Raw genomic sequence first — 24,679 nt, 5'->3', positions numbered from 1 at the left:
ATTTTCTCTCAAACAGCCCAAGAGCTGCCTCAACTGCTTGCGCAAGTACCCATGCTTCAGATCCATATTACTTACTTATACCATAGTAGCATCTCTTACTCTTACTTAGACCATAGTAGCATCTGTTGACCATCAAAATTCTTCTCCGAATTTCAAAATTGATATCATTAGTTTTATTTATGGAGGAGCCAAGGCATATAAAATCTTTAACTACCTCGAAGCTGTAGTTCTCATGTTCCACAGTTGGCCCGATACCATCAGCCGTTTACTGCCAAACCCACTTTGGCAGACTCTTTCTCAATTTGTTCAAAGATGACTGCTACCGCTCGCAAAGTTCGACCCATTATATCGATGTCTTCGGGGTAGGCGAGTAACATGTATTGTTTGGAGTGCAGAGTGCCATTTCTGTTCACCTTTGCCTCTCGTATGATCTTTTCCAGCAGGATCTTAAAAAGATCACAGGACAAATTGTCACCTTGTCTGAATCCTCGTTCGGTATTAAAGGGCTCCGAGAAGTCCTTTAAAAGCTCCCACTAAATCGAAAAAATCTGCCAACGTTAGTTGGAGTTCTCCAAATTTCTCTCAATATACTCAACTAATTCATGTATCTACAAATTTGCCTCCGATGTAGGCTTGATGGGATTTGGTAACTTAATCGGTATGTATTTTGCGGTAAAGTGTGACAGGGTTTCCCAACCTTGAGAATTTATGTCACTTTTACTTCTTTCAGACAGGCCCTGAAAATCTCCCTCAGTGTTATAAAAAAACTGCTCGGAGACACTCTGCAAAATTTCAGGTTTTATACCATCTAGTCCAGGAGATTTGAAGGGTTGAAAAGTGTTATTCGCCCATACCAGTTTTTGGATAACTTGTTAGGCATTCTATGAATTAGCATGGCATGAATTACTTCAGACAGGCCCTGGAAATCTCTCTCAGTGTTATAAAAAACTGCTCTGAGACACTCTGCAAAATTTCAGGTTTTATACCATCTAGTCCAAGAGATTTGAAGGGTTGAAAAGTGTTAATCGCCCATACCAGTTTTTGTATAACTTGTTAGGCATTCTATCAGATATTCAATTGCCATGGACTGATGTTGAATACCATAAAACTATCCGCAACCAAGACTTTGTTCCCTTTAAATTGAGTATCCGATAGAAGGTCCAGAGTCTCTAAAGCAGGATTAGTCCACGAGCCATAATTTCTTTTTTTTTTCGTTTATTTTCAGAAGATATTGCAGCTTCAATAAATCCCTTTATTAAAGGGTGTACTAAAAAAAACCTCTTAGGAGTAGTGGGAATGTATGGACAAAATTATATTTAGATATATTGTCCGGACAATGTTTGTCATATTTTATTCTGATCAATAATATCCATATAACCTTTATGGCGTTTCCGAAGAATACTTGGAAGTGTTGCAAACATAATAGAAAATTTAATACAACTTATGCTGGAGGGTATAAAAATGCTGTGTGTAAAAATCATGACCTACCTTCATGTATTTTACGGTGTCGTGACAGTGCTCCAGGCTCTGAGAAAACTTTTTCACAGCCACTACACTTGTAGTTGGCTGTTTTTATTTGATTATGACGCCTCATGTGCGCATTTAAAATGGAATTGCGTTGAAACTGTTTACCACACAATTTACACTCGAAACGTTTCTCTAAAAAAACCACAATTTTATTCAATATAAAAAATTGTGTTGTAATAAATTTGTCTATTATATGTACTCACCTGCATGTGATAATACATGCAGCTGCAGTGTGGACTTGGAAGAATATCTTTTATGGCAACTGGCACAGCCATATTGCAAATTGTGCATGTGTTGACCATTTATGTGTTCCTCCAGTGAGGTCTTCTTTAAAAATGTTTTATCACAGTGTGGACAAGGTTTTGGCTCAACTTTATGCAGACCTTCGTGTTTCTTTAAAGCCAGAGGGTTGGAAAATATTTTCCCGCATTTGGAACATTTATTTATGGGTGATGCATGGGATTCTAGGTGATATTTTAATTGTGATTGTCGGGAAAAAGTCTAAAAAGATAAAATTTTAATAAAAAAAAATAAATAACATAGAGCCACCCAGCAGGCACCATTCATACCTTGGGACAAGTATCACATTGAAATAGTTGTTCATGAAGTTGAATACATTCCAGGTGATAGTATTTCTGGGTACGACTTTTAAATCGCTTATGACATGCCGTACAATAATAGCTTTTGTCCCCGCTGGCCGAAATTTCCTCCACAATATGAGTTAATTTAGAGACTTTACTTGGCTGCGACTTGGCCTTCTTCTCCTCAAATGATGAACACATCCGGTGGCATTTCATACCATTATTGTCGGCGTCTTTCAATTCGCCCCGACCACTTTTATCTTCGTTCATTTTGTTGGAATTTTGATACATTTATTAAGGCGGTTTAACGAACACATTTTTCAAAACGCAAAAAATAAATAATTTTTATATCTTTTGCAAACAAATCTCCTCCTGTGTTGACACATCGTTCTTTTCTGCACCGCTCACAGATAAGAAAATTCAAAATAAACGTCATGATAAAGCAAAATGTGCAAAATGTTCTAATGGAAAAACGTTCGTTGTTTAGAATGAGAGGCAAAATAAAATTTCCAATTGGATATATGTTTAGAATGTAAGGGACAAAGCAGATTGACGATAACAGCTGTTCATAGAGATCTAAAATTATAACGTATTTTTATATTCTATTCCAAAAAGGGGCATGTCTTATGATATCAATTTCAACCATCTGTTGACCAACACTATTCTCCTCCGGATTTCAAAGCTGATGTTATTAGCTTTGATGTTATTAAAAACCGTTTACTACCTCGAAATTGTAGTTCTCATGTTCCACAGTTGGTTCGATTCCATCAGTTTGGTCTTCTCGCCATTTACTGCCAGTCCCACTTTGGCAGACTCCTCAATTCAATCAAATGTGGCTGATACCGCTCGCAATGTTCTACCCATTATATCGATGTCATCGGCGTAGGCGAGTAACATGTGTTCTTTGGTATACAGAGTCCCATTTCTGTTCACATTTGCATCTCGTATGCCTTTTTCCAATAGGATGTCAAAAAGGTCACAGAACAAACTGTCATCTTGTCTGAATCCTCGTTCGGTCTTTAAGGGGTCCGAATGATCCTTTCCGACATTAATTGCTGACCTTGTGCCAGTTAAAGTTATGCTGCATAGACGTATTAATTTTGCAGGAATGCCGAACGCAGACATGACTTTTAATACATCTATCGGGCTATCGAATGCGACTTTTTAGTCGACAAATAGGTGGAATGTGTCGTTGTGTTTTTCGTGGGTCTTTTCCTGGATTTGGCGCAGATTGAAAATCTGATCACTGGTGGATTTGCCAGGTCTGAATTGTATGGTCCTTTTTTTGTGCACAGGATACTGTGGTTCCAATCATTGGACATGCATTCTTCAGCCAAACGCTACTAATCAGTTGGTGCATCCTCCTGATCAGCGGCCTTGAATAGTTTGGCTGGTAATCCATCGGCAACTGCTGCTTTATTATTATTCAGCTGATTAATTGCTATTCTGACCTCATCTTGGTTAATTGGTACACAATCTATACCGTCGTCTCTTGATATAGACTTGGTAAATGTAATAGATTGTGCAAGGTTTGATTCAAATCGAATAGTCCGTTCGCATGATATTATAAAAATCATTTTCATGGGGTCTAAAACCAATATTTTGATGGGCACATTTTTTATCGAAGATCATTGTTTTCAGCGGCTTACAATATTTAATATGATTGGCATCACTGCAAGTTTACAAAACAAGTTTATTTTACTACCATTCGCATACATCTCTGTTGTTTATGTTTAAGTTGATTCCACCGAGTCGCAGAGCTTTCTGTTCTGATAAGAACAACATATTCAAAAAAGATCGTTCAATAGTTAATGATCGGTAGGTGAACACGTTCCGAATTAATTAATTCAATAACACTTCGCCAAATAACTCAGAACTAAACAACGTCAACATGACCGCTCGTGTATTCTTGGGACAAGTGATCTATACCAAATCACTGAATGAATTTGTTGTCTACCCAAATGGATTTGTAGCTGTCAAAGATGGCAAGGTATTGTAATGTGATGTGACGAATGTTGTCTTGACAATTAATAATGAAATCAATAAATATTTATCGATCACTTGTAGATTGTTGGCGAAGGTGATGATTATGAATCGTGGAAATGTGGTGCAGGCAAAGATTTTCCACAGGATGCGGAACAAATTCAAATGACCAAGGAACAATTCCTTATGCCTGGTCTGGTTGATTGTCATATACATGCTCCACAAGTTGCCCAAATAGGTTTGGGTTTAGATATGAAGCTGCTTGAGTGGTTAAACACCTATACATTCCCATTGGAGGCGAAATTTACCGATAAAGAATTTGCTGCTAAAGTTTATAAAAGAGTTGTGGTAATTACGTATATTTAATTTAATTATTATTCGGTTAATATGGTTTGATACTGATTACAAGAACATTACTATGATAAAATTTTAAAAAATGTGGGTGGTAATACTACTAATGGTATTTAAAAAAGGTATTTTTAGAAAATTAGAACCCCATATCTCTGGAAGTATTAATTTACCAGAAAAAATATATATTTAACATATTTTGTAAAAAAAAGTATATTGTATTTTCAGGAATCTACTCTTAAGAGCGGTACTACATTGTCATGCTATTTTGGAACCAATGACAAAGATAGCACTTTGATCCTAGCTAAAGAAGCTGTTAGACAAGGACAACGAGCCTTGGTTGGCAAAGTTTGTTCCAACTGCAATAGTCCTGACTTTTACGTGTAAGTACAACTAAATTATAAACATATGTTTGTCTGTTCCCGCACTGCAAGAATCTTCTATTTTTTACTACCATAATTGTTATTCCTTTATTATATCGAATAAAATGGTAAAAATTAATAGATCCTCGCAGTACGGAAACATACCAACTTAAGACCTCTAGGCCACAGCATTAAGTGTCAGGCCGCGCGTAGTGCCCTAAGGCTGCATGAACAGAATCTTTGGCGAATTTGTACCTTTGGGCATGGTTGTATCCTGAACAAACTAGATATGACATTGGACCAATGCGTAAAACTAAGCGAATATATCACCAGTCCTGAGATTTAACGTCGTTATCCCTAGTAGAGACGACTGGAACCGTAGCAACCCTCCTCTGGACCGTCTGGCTTTTTATACAAACGAATCCCAGATGGAAGAAGGTACAGGGGCTGGTGTCTACTGTGAAAGTCTAGACCTTGAGCTTACCTACAAGCTGGATAGCAACTGTAGTGTTTTCCAAGCTGAAATCTTCGCTATTTGGGTGACAGCGGAATTGATAAAAAGTAGGGAGGCAGAGATCGTTGAACCGGTGACTATCTTTGTGGATAGTCAAGCGGCTCTTAAAGACATCAATATCAAATCCTAGGTCGTCCTCGAGTGAGGAACAGTTTTGGAAACACTCACTTACAACTATCGGCTGTGTTGGGCACCAGGACACCGCGAACATCATGGGTAATGAAAGAGCAGACGAATTAGCTAGACGAGAATCTCCATCAATCGATTGCTCAATCAAACCACCCATATGTCGTCTTTATAGGAACTTTGAAGCGTTTTCCGACAAAAGAGCCTACAACGAACCTAGGTGCAATGTTTCAAGATATATTTGGACGACCCTGTTTACCAAAAGGGATAAGAGTAATGACAGGAAACATTACTGGTCATTGCAATATCAGGGCATTTACCAGTAAATGGGACCATGATGTTACTGATTACTGCAGACTCTGTGCTGACGACGCGGAGGAGACGAAGACAACTGAGCATCTCATGGTTCGCTGCCCGGTCCTGTCCTACAGACGGCACAGACTAGTGGGTGCTCACATTCCACCGTCGCTAAGCTTCTTTCCATCTCATGGAACCTGCTTTAATCTACAACATCATTAGAAAACTAAAGTGGTTGGGAAAGAGCAACCTTAGCACGTAATATGTTTTTTCTGTCCAATTTTTTTAGCCATCGAAACTATTTCCACCTTCCTCGTAATAATAATAATAGATTCTTATTCTTCCTTTTTTAATTATAATTTATCCTCTTTTTATTGCAGAGAGAAAACCAAAGATTCTTTGTGTGCAACAAAAGAATTTGTCGATGAGATGTCAAAGCTGTCAACGGATTTGGTGAAACCAATTATTACACCACGATTTGCGTTGAGTTGTACCAAGGAACTGTTAAGCGGTTTGGGTGCTATTGCCAAGGAGCACAATTTACATATACAGGTGGAAATTAAGAAAAAAAAAAACACTTTTTTTAAATATAGACTAATTTAATACTTTCCTTTAGAGTCACATAAGTGAAAGTGTAGCTGAAATTGATTTTGTTAAGCAATTGTTCGGAACATCCTATGCCAAGGCTTATGATAATGCTGGTCTGTTGACAAATAAGGTAAATGGGAATTATTATATATAATTATTGTTTTTTTTTGTTTTGTAAAAAAAAATAAATAAAATATTTAAATTTTAAATTTATTTATTTTTATTAAAATTTCAGACTGTTATGGCTCATGCTGTCCACTTGGAAGACGATGAAATTGCCTTGTTCAAAGAACGCGGCACTTCGGTGGCCCATTGTCCAGCATCGAATACAATGCTTAGTTCGGGATTTTGTGATGTTTTGCGTTTAATTGAGAATGGTGTGAAAGTTGGTTTGGGAACAGGTAGATATAATTTTTTAATTTGGTAATTTATATGGAACTGAAGGCTTTGAATATTAATTTAAAATTGAATTGAAAATGTATATTTTTTAATATTTCCTTTCTTTAGATGTCTCTGGTGGCAATTCCATTTCAATACAAGATGCCATATTGCGCGCTCTTGACGTTTCTCACCATCTGGAGTTTGTTAAAAAGCAGCACATGTTTGGCACGGGTCGTTTACAGAATCCCGAAAATCCCAACTACAAGCCACTTGATTATAAACAAGCCATATATTTGGCAACATTGGGTGGTGCCGAAGCCTTGGCCTTAGATCATGTATGTGGTAATTTTGTTGTGGGCAAAGAATTCGATGCATTGCTAATTGATACTGGTGTATATCCATTGCATAATTATGGCTTCTATAATGCGGAAGATTATGAGAAGAAATCGCCAGAAGTGAAACTATTAGAAATGGTTCAGAAATTTATTTATACCGGAGATGATCGTAATATTGTGAAGGTATTTGTGGCTGGAAAACAGGTTAAATAAATGCAAAAATTTTGTATTGTGTAACAAAAAACATTCCGCAAAAGGATTTTAAATTTCAATTCAATTTCAATTTATTTTATATACGAGAATCTAGCCCAAAGGGCCAAGAGCGATTCAAAAAACAAAAAAAAAAAAACAAAAAACAAGAACAAATTGTTTTTGCTAACAAAACGTTCCCCAAAGGATTTTAAATTTATTTCCTGTTTACATCTATTTAAAATTTTCTCTCTTCACAAAATTACGAATTTGCAAAACCCACCCAGAGATGGGAATTAAAATAAAACCAATGAAATATAATATATTTAATATATGTATTTTGTATATATATTTAAATATTATTATTTTTTTATATTTTAATGTGTAATTTCATACGATCAAAATATATATATTTTATAACTAAATATATAATAATAATTATTTTTTCTTAAAATATATACATTGACACAAAAATATCTAAGAGTTTTCTTTTCTTTGTTTTGTATGCGTTTAGACCGTGTGTTGTATTTTTATTTTTTATTATTTATTTAAAGGGTATTATTTAATAAATTTTATTTTGGGATGGGGAAGGGCGACACATTTTTACCCCTAATAACTTATTTACATTGTATTGTTGTATTTAAGTAAATAAATTAATATTACTAGGATCTCGTGTGTTGGGGAATTTTTTTATTGGAATGGATTTTAATTTAGTTTAGAAAAATATATAAAGAGTGGGAGGAAAATTCTGAGCTTTCCATTCACATTTAACTATGAGTTTTATTAATAATTATAATAAAAATTAAAAAAAAAAAACTTAAAGTCTATAAAAATATAATTTGTTTAGATAATTTCTTTGCGTTAACATTTTAATACTTTGCTAATAAAAAATTCAATTTTTTAAATATTTTGTATTTATTTAAAGAAGATGACGAAAAAAAGAACAATAATAAAAAAATTCTACAAAAAAGTAGACAGTCCCATTTTGGAGAGAGAAAAAAGAAATATATAAATATTTTCCTATTAAAAATTAAACGATTTGTAGAAATGACGTTATTATAGATAAATATTTTAAGTAAATAAAGTCTATAATTTTTCCTATACAGTTTTGCAAATTAGTAATTAGGGTTTTTTTGTTTGTTTTGTTTTTGATTTTAGAATTAAGAGCTTAAAGCATTTAATAGCGCGTACGATTTTTTCTTTTTTGTGTTTTTTAAGAATAACTTCTACTTTGTAGTAGCTTGGGGAGGAGCTTAGCATCATACTCCATTGTTTTACACATTCAATTACATTTTTTTGTTTGTTTGTCTGTCTGTCGTGTTTCCACTTTTAATTAAGAAATAGAGTTTGGTGTCCTATATAATAGCAAATCTTTGTTTGTGTGTGTGTTTTATTTTTAATTGAACATATTCTGCTGAGTGGCATCATTTTCAAAGTCAGTCCAAGCGTTATTAAGTTCCATGAAAATCATTTTAGCAATTTCTTCATTTTCTGTGCCATTATGCTAAAAAAAGAAAATAAAAACGTATTTTTTAGGTTATGTATTTTATTAAAACTAAAATTTTCATATTGGGTGGTAATGATGTGTTATTGGTTATATCGAAGTTATTGTTAAACATAATTCATATATATAAAAAATATGCTACAATTTATAATTCTCAAAATAATGATTCTTCCGGTTCCCCAACCAACAACAAGAAAAAAGAATAATTAGTTAATTAAGAAAAAAATAATTAGTAACACATATAGATAAATCGAAGTAACAAAGTCATTATTAAAAAAGAAACATTGAGAGTATCTAAGGATGCAAATAAAAATCTTTAATTTTTCTTCGAAAAACAATGTTAGTGTCGGAGAAGTACCGGAAGAAGTGGACCGATAGTTCTCATTTTCGAATATGGTCCATGTTTGGTAAAAGTATGGAAGAACTAAATAAACCATACGATTTGAATGACTAGATATGGGGTGTTGTTAAACCCTTTTATGAAACGATTTCATTGATGTGGGCGCACACGAAGATATACATCGAGCAACAAAATTGGATCTAGATATTTCTAGTTGGTCTTTCACTAGTAGGAACCCAGATAGGGGATGCAGTCTTCGCAAATCAAATATCATTTTTAATAACTTGTTTTGAGCCCCCTGTAGTTTATTTATGTGGCAATTTGCTGCCTCCAAAAATAATGGTTCATAATAATAAAATATTGGTAGGAAAATTTATTCTATAATCAATTTCTTGTTTTCCTTGTTTAGGCCGGATTTTCGGTTAATTAATGGGTACATGATTCTGGTGACCTTATTGGTTTTATCCACGACGTATGAAATGTGGTCACGAAAAATTTAGTTTTCTGTCCAAGATGACTGTCAAGTATATAGCCTTTTATTCCCAATCTACGTCATGATTTTGAAAACGTAGTGGTTGTTGAGACAAATAGCTGGTTTACGTTTCCGTGAAAAGTATATTGCTTGCGTTTTATCCGGATTTACAAGAATTTTCCATTATTTTAAGTAATTATTGATTTTAACAAGAGCTTGTTGCAGATTTACTGATATTGTGTTGGAGTATATACCTTTATTAATTATCGAAGTGTCGTCGACGAATATAGACACAATACATTCATTTAGTACAGGTACGTTAGCAGTATATATATATTGTATAAGATTGGTGACAAACAGGATCCTTGAGGATGACCATTGGGTATCTTAACGAGAGGGTGACAAGTGTTCAGATGTCTACGAAAACCAAATTGTTGTATTGGCAATATCTCGTTCAATTTTTTTTTTTTCAAAAATTTAGCTGAGAGATGATGGTAAGTAAGCTAACTGGTCTGTATGATTTTGGATCATCATCAGGCTTGCTTATTGAACTGAATAGGAGCTGTTTTAGAAAGCTTCCATTCACACGGAAAATAGCACAGTTTTAAACAAGCATTCATAATTTTTGGTAGGTATATAAATCCATCTATTGGTAACATTTGTAATTTATGCCATCGACACCCAATGATTTTTTGTTTTTTAATTTTTTAATTAAACTGATGACTTGTTTAGTGTTTGTTAGTCTGTAGACCATTCACACGGAAAATAGCACAGTTTCAAAAAACAAGCATTCATAATTTTTGTTAGGTATATAAATCCATCTATTTCTATTGCAGTATTATTTAAATAAATATTTTCAATAAGTTTCTACTTAATTCTACAACGCCTCCACCTCTTCTACCACGGCAATCATCATAGCATGTGAAGAATTGGTTCTTGATAGAAATACTGGAATTTAGCCAAGTTTCACATATAAGGCAAATTTCATTCTCATTTATGTTTAAAAATTGAATAAGTTCTTCTTGTTTATTCCTTACGCCACTAGCATTCCAGGAAATTATTTTTATGTTATTGTACAATTTAGAAATTTAAAGCAATGCCGGTTATGATATCAGACGGGTCAAGTTTTGTTTTACAATTTCTTAATTTAGGAATTAATTTGAATGTTAAATTTAAATTCTCAATTGAGAACAAATTATTTGGTTCAGTTTGTTTAATATTTGGCCAACTATTTTCAGGAGGTAATACTTGATTCAGTTTATGGGGAAATTGATTATTATAATTCTGGTACATTGAATAATTTGTTTGGCTACGAATATTTCTTTTCGGCTTCAGTCTCTTTCTTTTTTCAATGTATTTAAATCTACTGGGACATTGAGTAGAGGTTTCCTCATGATCGCCACCACAATTTGCACATTTCAAAATATGTTCGTTACAGTTTGCTGTTATATGATTTCCTGCACAATTTGATCAGAACGATATAACATTGCACCTACTGGTTCCATGTCCGAAAATTTGACAGTTGTGACACTGAGTGAGTTTCGATTGATTCAGGTTTTGGTACACCCATTTCACTTTCATGCACTCAATAGTTGAATGATAACTTTCTTGCCTTTATTTTGCTTTCTAGTAACGATTTTCACATCAGTGGATTTCAGCTCTTTCGCTAATAGTAAAAGCTTTTAATTTTTTGATGATCCCATTTTGAGATCCAAAAGAATGGCTTTATATGGATGGCTTCACGTTTTTAGTGCCATAAGTACAAATTTCGAAATTAAATTGCGGCGATGCTCTTTCGCAGACCAATTTGAAATCTTCTTTCTTTGGGCAATGCAGTTTAAGTACAATTGATATTTTTTGATGGAATAGTCCGTTACTTCTAAAATTTTGCACATTTCATGCAACTGTTCAGTTTTGTACTTTAGAAGTGTTATCGGAGGTATTCCCACCTTTTTTATCGAGTCATCGATAATTATCCATCCGACATTGTCACTATCATCATCGATCGTTTGCAGAGGGTGAAAATAGTTCTGATTTTCTGCTCTCAGAGAGCTACAATGTTTTGTTTTCTTACTCAAGCTGTGGGCATGAGTAATGCGGTATACACACTAGCATTTTTGAATGGCACTTTTGCCCAAATTTTGCTTGTTTGATAGTGTTGCCTCACATGTTTGTCATTCAACAGGCGACCACAAAAATATTTATGGCTGTTGGACAGTCAGTAATCGATAAAAAAGTTGACAGTCAAAAATGATAGTGTGTACACCGCTTAACGGTGTCTTCTCTGCGAGAACGTTTAATCTTGTTTTTGTTTTATAATATTTAAGAATAACTGTGTGATACATACTGTGAATGACACTTGCTAATAAGAAAAAACACGTCTTAACTCGAGTAGCAAATGAACAAGAGTGATAAAGCAGTTCGTCCTCGGACGGCTCACAAGAAAGACGTAAAATTTTAAATGAGTATTACACGCCCACGGGCTTAAAAATAGATTTTTACAAAATGGCGGTTGTTAAGCGTTCGCTTAACTAACACGTGTGTTTTTAAATACGGATAACCTATAAATCACGAGTCGTTCAACAGAATCCAAACAGCTGCGCATGAAATTTTTTAATTTTCGTAAATTCAATAACAAAAGAAGATGCTTTTCGCAACTATGTGACTCCTTCACAGTAGAAGAGTTCACTGATACACAAGGCTTAGAAAGTCTGAACGTTGTGGTCAAATTCTTAAAGAAGATCGAAGTCAATCTGCAAACACACAAACCACCATCTATGGATAAAGTCAAATTCGTAGCTTAAGCTACATATGGAGACATGGCTCTGAACATTCTAATACCAAAAAGGACGTGAGCCAAGGAGGAGAGGAGTTAATTGAAAAAAAAGAGTGATAAAGTATTACGATTTGCAAAGTTTGGATCAAGTCGGACAGTCCATTCGTTTGATATTGAATTAACAACTTTTCAAAATTTTGACTCTATGTGGGGGAAGTACCAGAAGGAGTGGACCGATAGGTCCCATCTTTGGACACGATTAAGTGGTATATGGAGATGAATGATACCTAATAAAGACTGCTTCACTTCAAAGATTATGAAGCTCATTAGCGGAGGTTAAATTTTCATTTTCACTTGATGATTCATTGATGAAATTAAGTCACACATATGTTAATACATACCTTATCCGGATGTACAGCCAGACATGCCTTGCGATAACCCTTCTTAACATCGGCCGGTGTTATTAGCTGAGACATTTCACATTTAGTCCATTTGGCATCGGCCCACAACACAGTATGCATTGAACATAACAAAGCACGTATATTATTCTTTTTGCCCTCCGTCTGAAAATGCAACAACAACAGAATACAAATCGGACTTATTAACAAATGTTTACCAACAATTGAAGGATATTTGACTTCACTTACCCATTCCATAATCATAACCTTTTTCGGATCCATATCTTTGATTAAATCTTCCTTGCGCATTTCATTTATCGATCGTGGACCCTGATTGGCTTTACTTGTAAACTTATAACCCTGCTCACCCAAGATGTCAGCAAAAATATCTGAACTTTTTGATTGTTGTGATGCTGTTGAGCCTGCGGGTTTGGGTTGTTCGAAATGTGAACGACTATAATCGGGCCGTGTATTTGTTGGGGCCGATGTCGGAGTGGTACCAGCTGCAACACCTGTTGGTTGGGGTGAGGGTGTGGCAAATGATGGAGGGGGAGCTTGCATACCAAATGTTGTATTATTTGGAGATTTCATGTGATTGGGTGATGGTTGGGGCACGGTATTACTGGGCATACGTGTTGAATTGGGTGTTGCGTTGATGTTGTTGTTATGTGTGGGACTGGAAAAATGTGTGGCAAATGGACTTGTACCCACTGGAGTGTGACCAGCTGATTTGCCACCCAGTGTCTGAGGTGTAAAGTTGATATTTAAACCGGTAGCTAAGCTGGCAATGTCGGCAAATGGATCTTTGGGCTAAAAGGTAATTCATTTTTAATAAAATTATTTTTTTAAGTAAATAATTCCAATTACCTGTTGCTGGGGTTCCTTATTTACTGTCGGCGTGTTAAATGTGGGCACTGTGTTAAAAGTGGGTACATTAGTAGCTGAATTACTTGTTGTTATCTTGGGAGCACAAAATGGTGGAGCTGCTGTCTGAGGTGTTGGTGTTGGCGAAGCAAAAGCATTAAAATCTAAATTAAACGTGGAAGGTGCCTCCGATTGTAGCGGCCCGAATATATCATCTAAATCTGCCGCTGATTTAGGCTGAGAATTATTTGCCAAAATATCTGGTATTGGTGCGGTACCAATACCCGATGAATCATCATCACCAAATGCACCCAACAGATCGAAGCTAGCATCTGTTGAAGGCATAGCTGTTGCCTGGGGATCGGTGAAGTTGTGATGTGTAGCTGAGGGTTGATTTAGATTTAGCAAATCTATGGGTGGAGCTGGATCCGGTTGGGTAAAATGTGATTCATGTGAAATTTCTGTTATGTCCGGCATTATCAATGGCGGAGTCATGGGTTTTTCTTTGTGTGTGACGGTCGCCACTGCAGGTCTAGACTGCTGTGCGGCCGAGTCCTTTGCTGTTGGTTTTGTCACAAAATTATCGATCATTTCTTCATATTCCAACTGTGAGCTAAACAAATTAAAAGCATTACGACTGGGTTTGGTTAAAAGCCATGGTGGATTGCGTGTCGGTGGCGATTCAGTATCCATAACAGCCAGAGACAAAGAGACGGCAAAATTTGGAGGTACACACTCGGCGTCTGTGGGTAAATCATCCAAATCTTGTGTGGCAAAATTTATCAATGTCTCTTGCTCGGGTATAAAACCTGTGTGCAATTGAAATTGACATATTTTGATACCCTGTGGTCTAACCATACCTTTGCGGGCATGATATAGAACCACAACAAAATCACCACACACGGTCACATTAATGGGCAGAGTGATTTTGCCCGGCCCCGCCATATATAAACGCATTTTCTCGTAGTCTTGCATTGTGGAGAGTAGCAGACGTTCATTATTGTAAATTTCGATATAAATGCGACAACCATCACGTGTCTTAGTCATACGAGGTACTGGTTGACAACTTAACGATATCAAATTAATATTTTTATAGTGAGGCAGCAATGGCGTTGGGCGTAGAATATCACCCAAATAGTAGAGATAACGAAATTCCGATGGTCGTAAATTCACGGGATGACGTTTGACGGCAAACACCTGGACAGCATCTTCGGGTTCTAAAATCAAATCGGAATACATAAGTAAGGCGCATACCAGTGTTGCTGCTGTACAACCGCCCGAATCGCCAGTTTGTATAATAACAATTGATTTGGGATCAGCTGTAAGGAAACCGTACATATCTTCAGCAACGGAAAAGAGGCCCTGCAAAGACAAGAAATGAGATGAGGGTTCAATGGGATATAAAATATGATGAAATAAAATGTACAAAGAAATCTGGGACTCTATAGAACGCAAAAATACAGTTTTTGTTTGAAACAAATTCATACGTCCTGGAAAAGAAGTATATGTCATTTACCTGCAAATTGGGTGCACGAGCCTGAGAACAACCATATATGCTGCCAGCTTCCACTGTGCGAACGGGTGGCGCCAGTCGTGGGCAAGATCGAGGACCAAAATTATAAACGCTAACTTTTTGCGGAGGAAAACGACTTTCAATTGACAGTCGGACATCTTCGATATTGTTTGTCTTGTATGCCGATTCAAAGCCTTCGGAGGGGCATGGCATTACCAATACCCGTGATGTTATATAACTAATATCCAAATCTGAGCGTGCGATTGTCTGTTGCATTGTTTGCATAACCTTCGAAGAGGTGTCTTTGAGATTTTTCAAAAAACTACCGGCACCACCACGCAGCGAAGACAATAAACTGCCATTGGTTGAATTCATTGAAGAAGAGGAACTTTGTTGCTGGTGTTGAGAAGACGTTTGACCTGGTGGTACATTGTTGGAAGGATCATCATAAAATATAGAATTTCCGGCAGAGGAACGTTGTTGTTGTGGCTGGCAACCTAATGGTTGTGGACTTAAATGTTCTGGGGTGGTGGTAACAATTGGTTTACCACGCAAATCCAAGGGGCCTTTTAAACTCCACTGCATTGTTTCCGATATGGCAGCCAAACGATCCAATATTGTTGAGATGCTAAAACGATGTGCTGGATCGACTGTTAAACAACCTAAAAAAGGCGAAAAAATAGAAAATTTATTTTTAATTTTCTTAGTGGGCATATCTTCATCACATCTCATACCTCGAATTATATCATGAAAACATTGGAATCTCGAATCTGTTGGTATTGTATAATTTCCATTTATTATGCGTAACTTGGCTGAATCCTCAAAGGGATGTTTTTGAAAGCACAGGACATATAAAATACAGCCCAATGACCAGACATCTACTTTGGTGCCCACTTCATAATTTGACCAGGTGTCGAGCATTTCAGGGGCCCGATACATGGGTGTGGTGACACAGCTTAACTGAAAGGGGATACTTTTTTATTAAAAAATCATTTAATCATTTTGTATAGTTTACCTGATCCTCCAAAGTATTCCTTTGCTGAGCATTCCAATCTAGTGTGGGTGCAAACGTTTCACTTGTTGACGAACCAAAATCACACAATTTCAATTGTTTATCATCGCCCAGTAAATAATTTTCAATTTTTATATCCCGATGAATAATCGGAGGCGTTTGTGAATGCATATGGGCCACAGCTTTAACGGCCTGATAAAATATTCTCAATACGACTGGAGGTTCTAGTGTTGAGCCCATACAATCGATTAATGAACCTCCTGGAAAAAGTAATAAAACAAATATAACATTATCCACGAACAGAGCCTCAAATTGTTTGGAAATTTGTTATGCTTAGTTGTTATACTATAGAGAGATAAAGTTGAGAGATAAAAAATATTAGTAATTAGATTACAATTCAATTTCCAAATTAAACCACTGCGACCATTCTCTGCTAATAATAAATAATATTTAATTGGTACTCTCTTACCTTTACACAACTCGGATAAGAGTAGATATTCAGCACGCTGCTGAGGTCCTGTGGTTTTATCAATAAATGTCGCCGAAACAAATCCAACAATATTCGGATGTCCCGTCAAACGTTTGTGTGTATTTATTTCATTGATAATAGCCTGACATGCTTTCTTATCGGCACCAATGAGACGCTTCAGGGCATATTCTTTGTCCGTCTGTATATCTTGGGCAACATAAACGAATGCAAAACCGCCTGAAAAAACGAAAAAGATAAATAAAAAATATATAAAGTGATGAAATGAACTTGTGCTGTATTTTGTTTGCCAGTATTTATTAAAAGGGAATTGATAAGCATTAAAAAAGCAATTGAAAAACTACTTAGTTTGGAGATTAATTTTTGTGAAATAATTTGTTTATAAAAATTGTGTTTATTATCGACTGAAAGATATACCGACATGTCGACTTGGATAAGTTTGGAACTGCTATTGTTGTATTTGTATATAATTGTAGGTTTACAGAAATTCTGGAGTGAAACCATCCATTTTAATTCATATGAGATATTGAGTACTGGCTTTTAGTCATTTGCTGGGTAAGTTTTTGATTATGTTTGCTCTAGGAATAATGTCCTTTTTTTAGTTTTAAGAAATGCTTCCCCCCACCGATAATTTATTTTAAATGTTAAACCAAGAATTTTTAACTCATTAACACATAGAAACGTTATACCGTTGACTGTAAAGTTGTTTGGCATGACAATTATGTTTTCTGGAGATATGAACTATGTATATATGTACGACTTTGACGATGATATATTGCTACCAAAATTTACACCAATTCATAATTTTTGAAAGTGTATTATTTGTGATATTGTCGTCTTTTTTTTGGCTCAAAAATGTACACATATCATCTGCATAAAGGCAGTAATAAATTTTATCATACCCGTTGTGAGACTTATATTTGGCTATTATTTATTATTCGAAGGCTTTTTGAAAATTTGGTATGCCATTTTTAAAGTAAATCTCTGTGAGAGCTAGTTATTAATTTTAACTTGAAAGGTTCGACCGGTTAGAAATGATTTAATAAAATTTAACATCCTGGATCCACAGCCCCACGATGTCAATGTAGCAAGAATGGCATGAATACCAACACGATCAAAAGCCTTTTCGAAATCTATTGCAAGTATAGCTGGGTGGTTTTTTTTTACTGAAAAACACTACTGAAGCAAAACAACAAACTGGGCTTCAGCTTGAATATTTTCCAAAAACAAAATACAAATGGTATCCCAAATAACCCGCCAACACTACTGAAGCAACCGATTTCATTCAAACTTTGCAAATCTTAATATTTCTTCTAAACATATTTTAAATTCGAAGATGGGGAATATCGGTCCACTCCTTTTGGTGCCTCCCCCACAAAATGGTCAAAATTGGTCAACATCCTCTACTGTCTTGAGGTATACTCTGGTGCTAACATCATAATATGAAGCGAGTTCAAAAGGCTTTTAATAGCGTCGTCATATATGTTTATAGTATTAACCGTTACTATCACATTTCTTCGTTCGTTCACCGTTTTATAGGATCTTCATTTACTAATTTTGTTAATATCCAATGTCTTTCCTTATTCTATAAAATATGCAAATATCAATTTAATTTTTCAAGATCCACTAGAAACACCAATCTAACAATTCCAAGAGTGTCACGTTTATTCAATACACTACCTAACAACTTAAAAAGGTTTAATGTAACCATTTCATCATACCGAAATTAGCATCTTGTCTTATTTCAAGAAGCAGTAGAATAATATTCTATGCTATTTAATCTACCTTAAAAATACTTATATTTAGAGGCAGTAATTGCCGCTGATATTATAGTTGGGAGCGTTTTTAATTTTTTTTTTTCTATGACCTCGCAATCGAGGTATTAATAGGAGTAGATCTTCCCTTGTGAAGTGTCATAAGTGTTTTTTTCCTAATTAGATATTATTTACTTTTAAGTTCTAATAATTTAAATGTTAATGTACAAATTTAATATTGGAAGCATATTGTAATAATTTATTGGCCCCTTAGGCTTTTCATTACAAAATAAAGATTTAATAATAATAATATTAATATCCAATCCTTCTATTACCTATATTTGTAAATCCAATATCAGGCGAATGGAACGTCAGATTTGAACCAAACATTACACAACATATTATCTTTACGAAGTCTAAATTAAGTCCGAAGATGGAGCACATTGGTCCACTCCTTCTGGTACCTTCCCCTCAAATGGCCAAAATGTTCAATATTTATAAATGCAATATCAGGCGAATGGAACGTCAAATTTGAACCAAACATTACACAACATATTATCTTTACGAATTCTAGATTATGTCCAAAGATGGCCCACTCCTTCTGGTACCTCCCTCAACATTAAGTCCGAAACCTCTTTGGTAAAAACATATAAAATCTGTGTGTAATTTCGAAAACCTCAGCAAACCATAGGCTGGGGGTATATATCTGTCGGCAACACCGACTGACACTTTTTTACTTGTTTCTTTAAACATATTAGTCTGGAATAGAGTTATAGGACGTTTCATAAGTGACCAAGGAATAGTGTGTGTTCTAATTAAAAAATCCAAATGATTATCCCTTTCACTCCTGTGGCCACAAATTATAAAATGGAGAAAATGGCAGGCACAGTAAATTGTACTGGTGATTGCCAAATTGCGATAGTGATTGATTTTTCTCAACAAAAGAAAGCCTACTTTAAAAATAAAATTTTTAATAGGGAATTACCCCGAACACAAAATGGTTTACATGTCACTTGCACATAGTTATAAAAATAAATTTCCACTTGATCCCACTACTTAGCCCACTGACTGTTTTCAAAATAATGCATTCAAAACCCTACATCCGGAACGTTACAATATCACTCAGTGCCTCATATAAACAAAACGAAATATATTCAAAACAATGAATAATATTATTAATTTCTTTGCATATGGTTGGTTACCTACTTATACCACCTATATAAGTACGTATGTATATTGTTGTTTCTTATCTACAACAATTTTTTATCATCACCATCATCGTCGTCGTCAGTGCCATATAACGAACAACAAATACTGTATTTTTTAATGGCAGATTTTAAGTAGTGATTGTTTTCATTTCGTTCTATGCCTATTTGGTGTGGATGGGGTCAAAAACAGCAATAACAACAGCAAAAATTCTCTTCAAGGTTAACATAAGACTGCAGAGGGTACTACTGCTACACAGGTTACGTTGTAAGAAAAGTGTCATCTTAAAAAGAAAATTAAGACAATTTCTAATTGGAAAATTCCCCCTCTCACACAATACAACACATAGTGCTAGTAAACATTTTCGTTTTTGTTTTAATTCTTATCGGAAATTTTTGCGGAAGACGGACGGACGTGTGTAAACACACAAATGTACTCCCCATTACAACAAAATTGCACACAATTTGCTGCTGAACGCCCACCAAATAAAAATTGAAAAAAAAAACCAGCAACCACACAACATATATCGATTTTTTCCTAAACAGTTTTTTCTGGACTCCCTCATTTCTTCAAAAAAAACTTGAGCTTCTGCTGCTTCTTAACTGAGTGGATGGAGGTCGAAGTTGAATGTAAGTCCGTGCGTGTGTGTGTTTGTGTGCGAATGTGTAGTTTTTGTATGTGAGACAAGACAATTCATTTTTTGTTTTTGGGGGGATTACTACAAACCTTCTGCAATAACTCTTTTTACACGCAATTTACGGCCATTGATTTCCACAATTTGGCCACAAAAGTCATTTTCCTGCAACGACGACGATGAACTTCTGTATGTGTTGTTGACATTTACGGATGATGAGCCACCACTATTTGGCTGTGATGTGTTGTTGCTATTTGTCGTTGATGTGCTAGTTGTTGGATTATTGAAATAACCCATAGCAGATTTAAAAAATTCACTCATTTTGCTGTTGTTGTTATGTAGTCACTTTTTTATCACACAACAACGTTAATTAATTATTTTATTATTATTCACGTATTGTTCTCGCGACTCCTTTTCTTATTTCTTTCAATATTAAAACAAAAAAATCAAAATATGAATCCAATGAAAAGATTGACTTTGATGTCAAAAAATATTAGTGTTGTCCAAATCGAGAGTATTTGGGTAACGGGTTAGCATATGAGTGACAAGTGTATTTTCTGAGTTCAACCTATTATAAACGCGTTCAAAACATATGTTTCTATTGTAGCGATTTTTTGGGGAAATTTGAATATTGGCAATACTAATGTTTTTAAAAGTAAACGGGATTTACTTCAGGACTTTTTACCGGGTTGGCCTGCTCTATGAGGATTTATTTGAAATAAATAGAATGCAGTTAACAAAAAAGTGAACTTTTTTTATCACGCTTATAATGATGGCCAAGAGCCCGGCGAAATTTGTAGCTATAAGCGATATCAAATAAAGGACAAAGTTTTTCTTGTGATTTTTGGCTGCTATCGTTATAACCGATGTGTCGTTAAATACGATTTCTGTATTTTTTCTTGTAGATACCAACATGGCGAAGCCCAGGCTTATCTTGGTCCCGTGGTGTCACCTAGAGTAACTATTTTCATCACCCGTTGAAGTAGTAAGCTGATATGTGCCGCGAGTTCACCCATAAGAATTATAAAAAAATTGGTTGATGAGTCGGGTTAGTTGCCCAAATTCGGAAACCCCCTCCTACTATGAAAAAGCAACGAAAAAGAAAACCAAACACCTAATGTTCACGACCCCCGCAAACGTGTCATGGACCACGATCTGCGAATCTGTGCTTGGAATGTGCGCACGTTGTACAGAACAGGCGCAGTTTTCGCCATGGCGGGTGTACTCAAGAAGTACAAAGCCGAGAATAAAAAACAGGATACAGAATACATACAGGAGAATAAAAAACCTCGTCTTCAGATTCACTCCAGTAGCGATAAGCGAATTGCTATAATCCGTATAAAAGCGAAGTTCGTCTACATCAGACTTATTTGTGCCCATGTTCCGGCCGATGATAAAGATGAACAGACCAAAGACATATTTTACGAGCTATCGGATGCATCTACAGGTTACGGATAGTGGAAAGCCCAATACTGTTCATTAGGTGGCTGTGAATTGAACAATGACTGGATATCGGAGGAAATGACCGAGTGCCAATGATCATCTAGACCGACGAAGTGTTTTGGCGCCCTTATAATTAACCAAACTTATGGGTTCTTAGTCTCCTCCCCTAAAGGATGACTCTTTAATGCTGAAGTGTTAAGGGGAAAGGCATACACGGACTTCAGACATAAATATCTTGGCCCCTCAGTCTTTAATGTCACAAGAGCAAATACTCGGTATATGAACTCGGATTCGGACACGATCTCTTCTCACAACTCAATGAACGCATTTTTACACAACGCGTTGATCTAGGACGACATAAAAGAAAAGTTGACGCTCATTAAAGAATACGGATGCTTCGGTTTTTTGCCAGAAGGGCATCCCAGCAAACCAAGGGGTGATAACCCAATGTCAGAATAAGAGGTGTTCAACGTTATCACTCCTCCGAAGATGGGAGCCATTGGTCATCTCTTTCTGGTATCTCCCCTACAAAGTGTCAAAATCTTAATAATTTGTTAATCCAATATCAAGCGTTGCCTGATTTAATCCAAACTTTGTACATCAAACTATTTTTACTTTGGTTAGATCAAGTCAGAAGGCTGAACTCATTGGTACACTCCTTCTGGTACCTTCCCCACAAGGTGTCAAACGGATGAAATGTCCGATTTTATCCCCACTTCGGAAATCGTAATACTTTTACCAAACCTAGATCATGTACGAAGATGGGACTTATCGATCCACACCTTCTGATACCTCAATCACAAACATTCAAACATATATTTCTGTAAAGCAACCTTTTCTGGTACCTCTTCACAGATGGTCAACTCTTTGATAAAAACATATACCTTACATAAATAAAACCAGTGTGTAGTGATTCCGTAGACCTCCGCAAACCACAGGTTGGGGGTAACACCGACTGTAATTTTTTTACTTATTTTTATTTATCGCGAATAATGAAATGAAAATGGACAATTTTGACAAATCCCAATAGCAGATTTTCTCTAAAATCATGACATCCCTAAAAATACCAAAGGTTGGCAACGCCAAAAATAATTGCGGTTACCAAAGTTTGATAGTTGTTGTGTTGCGGAAAAAACATAAACAGTTTGACATTTATTTTTGTTTACAATATCAACACAGGCAGATCAAATGAAGTTTTCAATTTTATTTCTTGTTTTACTATTTCTAAATCTATTGCAATTATCAATAAATACCCGTGAGGCTGATCAACACGATGTCATTTCAAAAGGGATGTGTACAAAAGAAACGGCGGATGGATGTGAGGATAGTAGTAAGGCGGAGCCTACGCTCGATATTGAAAATGATGAAGGAGGTATATTTATTAATTTCATTTGAATACATACTTTATTTTAGAAGTACTAATCAACGTATTCCATAGTTTCTCAAATTTATAGTACAAACATTCAAAAGTCACGCCACAAATATAAACCATGTTCCACAGAGCCGCAGGACCCGCAATGTGAGTGTCACCAAAAGGTGTGGAAAAAAGACTTGGAAATATTCCAAAAACAGGGCATCACAAAACAACAAATAAACGATGCCAGGAAATTTGGAACCCCGTATAAAGTTTTTAATAAGAAATTATATAGAACAGCGGATTGCTTCTTTCCCGCACGCTGTGAAGGCATAGAGCATTTTCTGCTGAAACTAGTACCTAACTTGCCAAATATGGATTTGGTCATTAATACAAGAGATTATCCCCAAGTTAGTGGCAGATTTACGCGAGAAGTGCTGCCGGTATTTTCATTTTCAAAAACAAGCGATTATCTTGACATTATGTATCCGGCATGGACATTTTGGGCTGGTGGTCCGGCGATTAAGCTTTTCCCCACTGGCATTGGTAGATGGGATGTGCAACGTGAGAAGATTTCAAAGACCGCAGAAGAATATCCATGGGAAAAGAAACTCCAAAAGGGTTTCTTTCGTGGTTCCCGCACCTCACACGAAAGAGATTCGCTGATATTACTTTCACGCTCCGAACCGAATCTTGTGGATGCTGCCTATACCAAAAATCAAGCCTGGAAATCACCCAAAGATACCCTAGGTGCTGAACCAGCCCAAGAGGTTTCCTTCAAATATCATTGTCAGTTTAAATATTTATTTAATTTTCGTGGTGTTGCCGCATCGTTTCGTTTTAAACATCTGTTTCTATGCCGTTCTTTGGTTTTCCATGTGGGAGATGAATGGTTGGAATTCTTTTATCCGGCCCTTAAGCCATGGAAACATTATGTACCGTTGCCGAAAAATCCCAGTCAAAAGGAAATTAAAGACATTTTACAATTCTTTAAACGTAATGATAAGTTGGCTAAAGAAATTGCCGATGAGGGATATGATTTTATATGGAATCATTTGAGAATGAATGATGTTGAATGTTATTGGAAGGAGTTGTTATCGAATTATGCTAAGCTATTGAAATATGAAGTTGTTGGAGATAGAAGTCTTATTGAGGTGAAAGAAAAGGTAACGCCGAATAAGAAAAGAAAGCGATCGGACGAGTTTTAAATTGAAAAAATAACTGATATGGTTACACATTTGACACTAAGTGAAATGAATCTCTTAAAAGTATTTTTGTGTATATTTTACATTCCAAAAGTGTATAAAATAAAGTATTATTATATGTAACAAAATTAACTATATATTTTATTTATGGGGACGGTCATATTAAAATTTGATCGGTCAAATACTTTTTTCAAGGTCTAGAAGAGGCGTGGATTTATTAAAAAATACTTTTTTAAAGGTCTAGAAGAGGCGTGGATTTATTAAAGAATACTTTTTTCAAGGTCTAGAAGAGGCGTGGATTTATTAAAGAATACTTTTTTCAAGGTCTAGAAGAGGCGTGGATTTATTAAAGAATACTTTTTTCAAGGTCTAGAAGAGGCGTGGATTTATTAAAGAATACTTTTCAAGGGCCAACTGAGTCGTGGATTTATTAAAGAATATTTTTCAAGGGCCAACTGATGCGTGGATTTATTAAAGAATATTTTT

General features: G+C 35.5%; 3 protein-coding genes across 3 annotated transcripts; 2 read left to right on the top strand and 1 right to left on the bottom strand.

Annotated features, from left to right (window-relative positions):
* The first annotated feature begins 3,993 nt into the window (after positions 1 to 3,993).
* Positions 3,994 to 7,255, top strand: LOC133337948 (guanine deaminase). Its single transcript, XM_061546148.1, has 7 exons — positions 3,994 to 4,098; positions 4,176 to 4,439; positions 4,668 to 4,822; positions 6,119 to 6,290; positions 6,355 to 6,456; positions 6,562 to 6,727; positions 6,834 to 7,255. Exons 1-7 carry the CDS (start codon positions 4,000 to 4,002, stop codon positions 7,253 to 7,255), a joined length of 1,380 nt encoding a protein of 459 aa, XP_061402132.1. The 5' UTR covers positions 3,994 to 3,999.
* A 1,346-nt stretch (positions 7,256 to 8,601) lies between these two features.
* On the bottom strand, positions 8,602 to 20,512 carry LOC133337937 (cyclin-G-associated kinase). Its single transcript, XM_061546138.1, has 9 exons — positions 20,284 to 20,512; positions 16,580 to 16,816; positions 16,114 to 16,370; positions 15,833 to 16,058; positions 15,102 to 15,760; positions 13,589 to 14,947; positions 12,971 to 13,531; positions 12,725 to 12,886; positions 8,602 to 8,735 (listed from the first exon to the last, which is right to left on the bottom strand). Exons 1-9 carry the CDS (start codon positions 20,510 to 20,512, stop codon positions 8,628 to 8,630), a joined length of 3,798 nt encoding a protein of 1,265 aa, XP_061402122.1. The 3' UTR covers positions 8,602 to 8,627.
* Positions 20,513 to 22,924: 2,412 nt separating this feature from the next.
* LOC133337943 (O-glucosyltransferase rumi-like) lies at positions 22,925 to 24,196 on the top strand. Its single transcript, XM_061546144.1, has 2 exons — positions 22,925 to 23,006; positions 23,073 to 24,196. Exons 1-2 carry the CDS (start codon positions 22,925 to 22,927, stop codon positions 24,194 to 24,196), a joined length of 1,206 nt encoding a protein of 401 aa, XP_061402128.1.
* Positions 24,197 to 24,679: the final 483 nt, after the last annotated feature.

Source organism: Musca vetustissima, unplaced genomic scaffold (genome assembly GCF_032173495.1).
Source record: "Musca vetustissima isolate MV318-11 ecotype Yass unplaced genomic scaffold, APGP_CSIRO_Mvet_v1 utg30452, whole genome shotgun sequence".
In the NCBI taxonomy this organism is placed as follows: domain Eukaryota; kingdom Metazoa; phylum Arthropoda; class Insecta; order Diptera; family Muscidae; genus Musca; species Musca vetustissima.
Note: the sequence above shows the minus strand (reverse complement) of the source record. Positions and strands in the feature narration are given on the sequence as shown.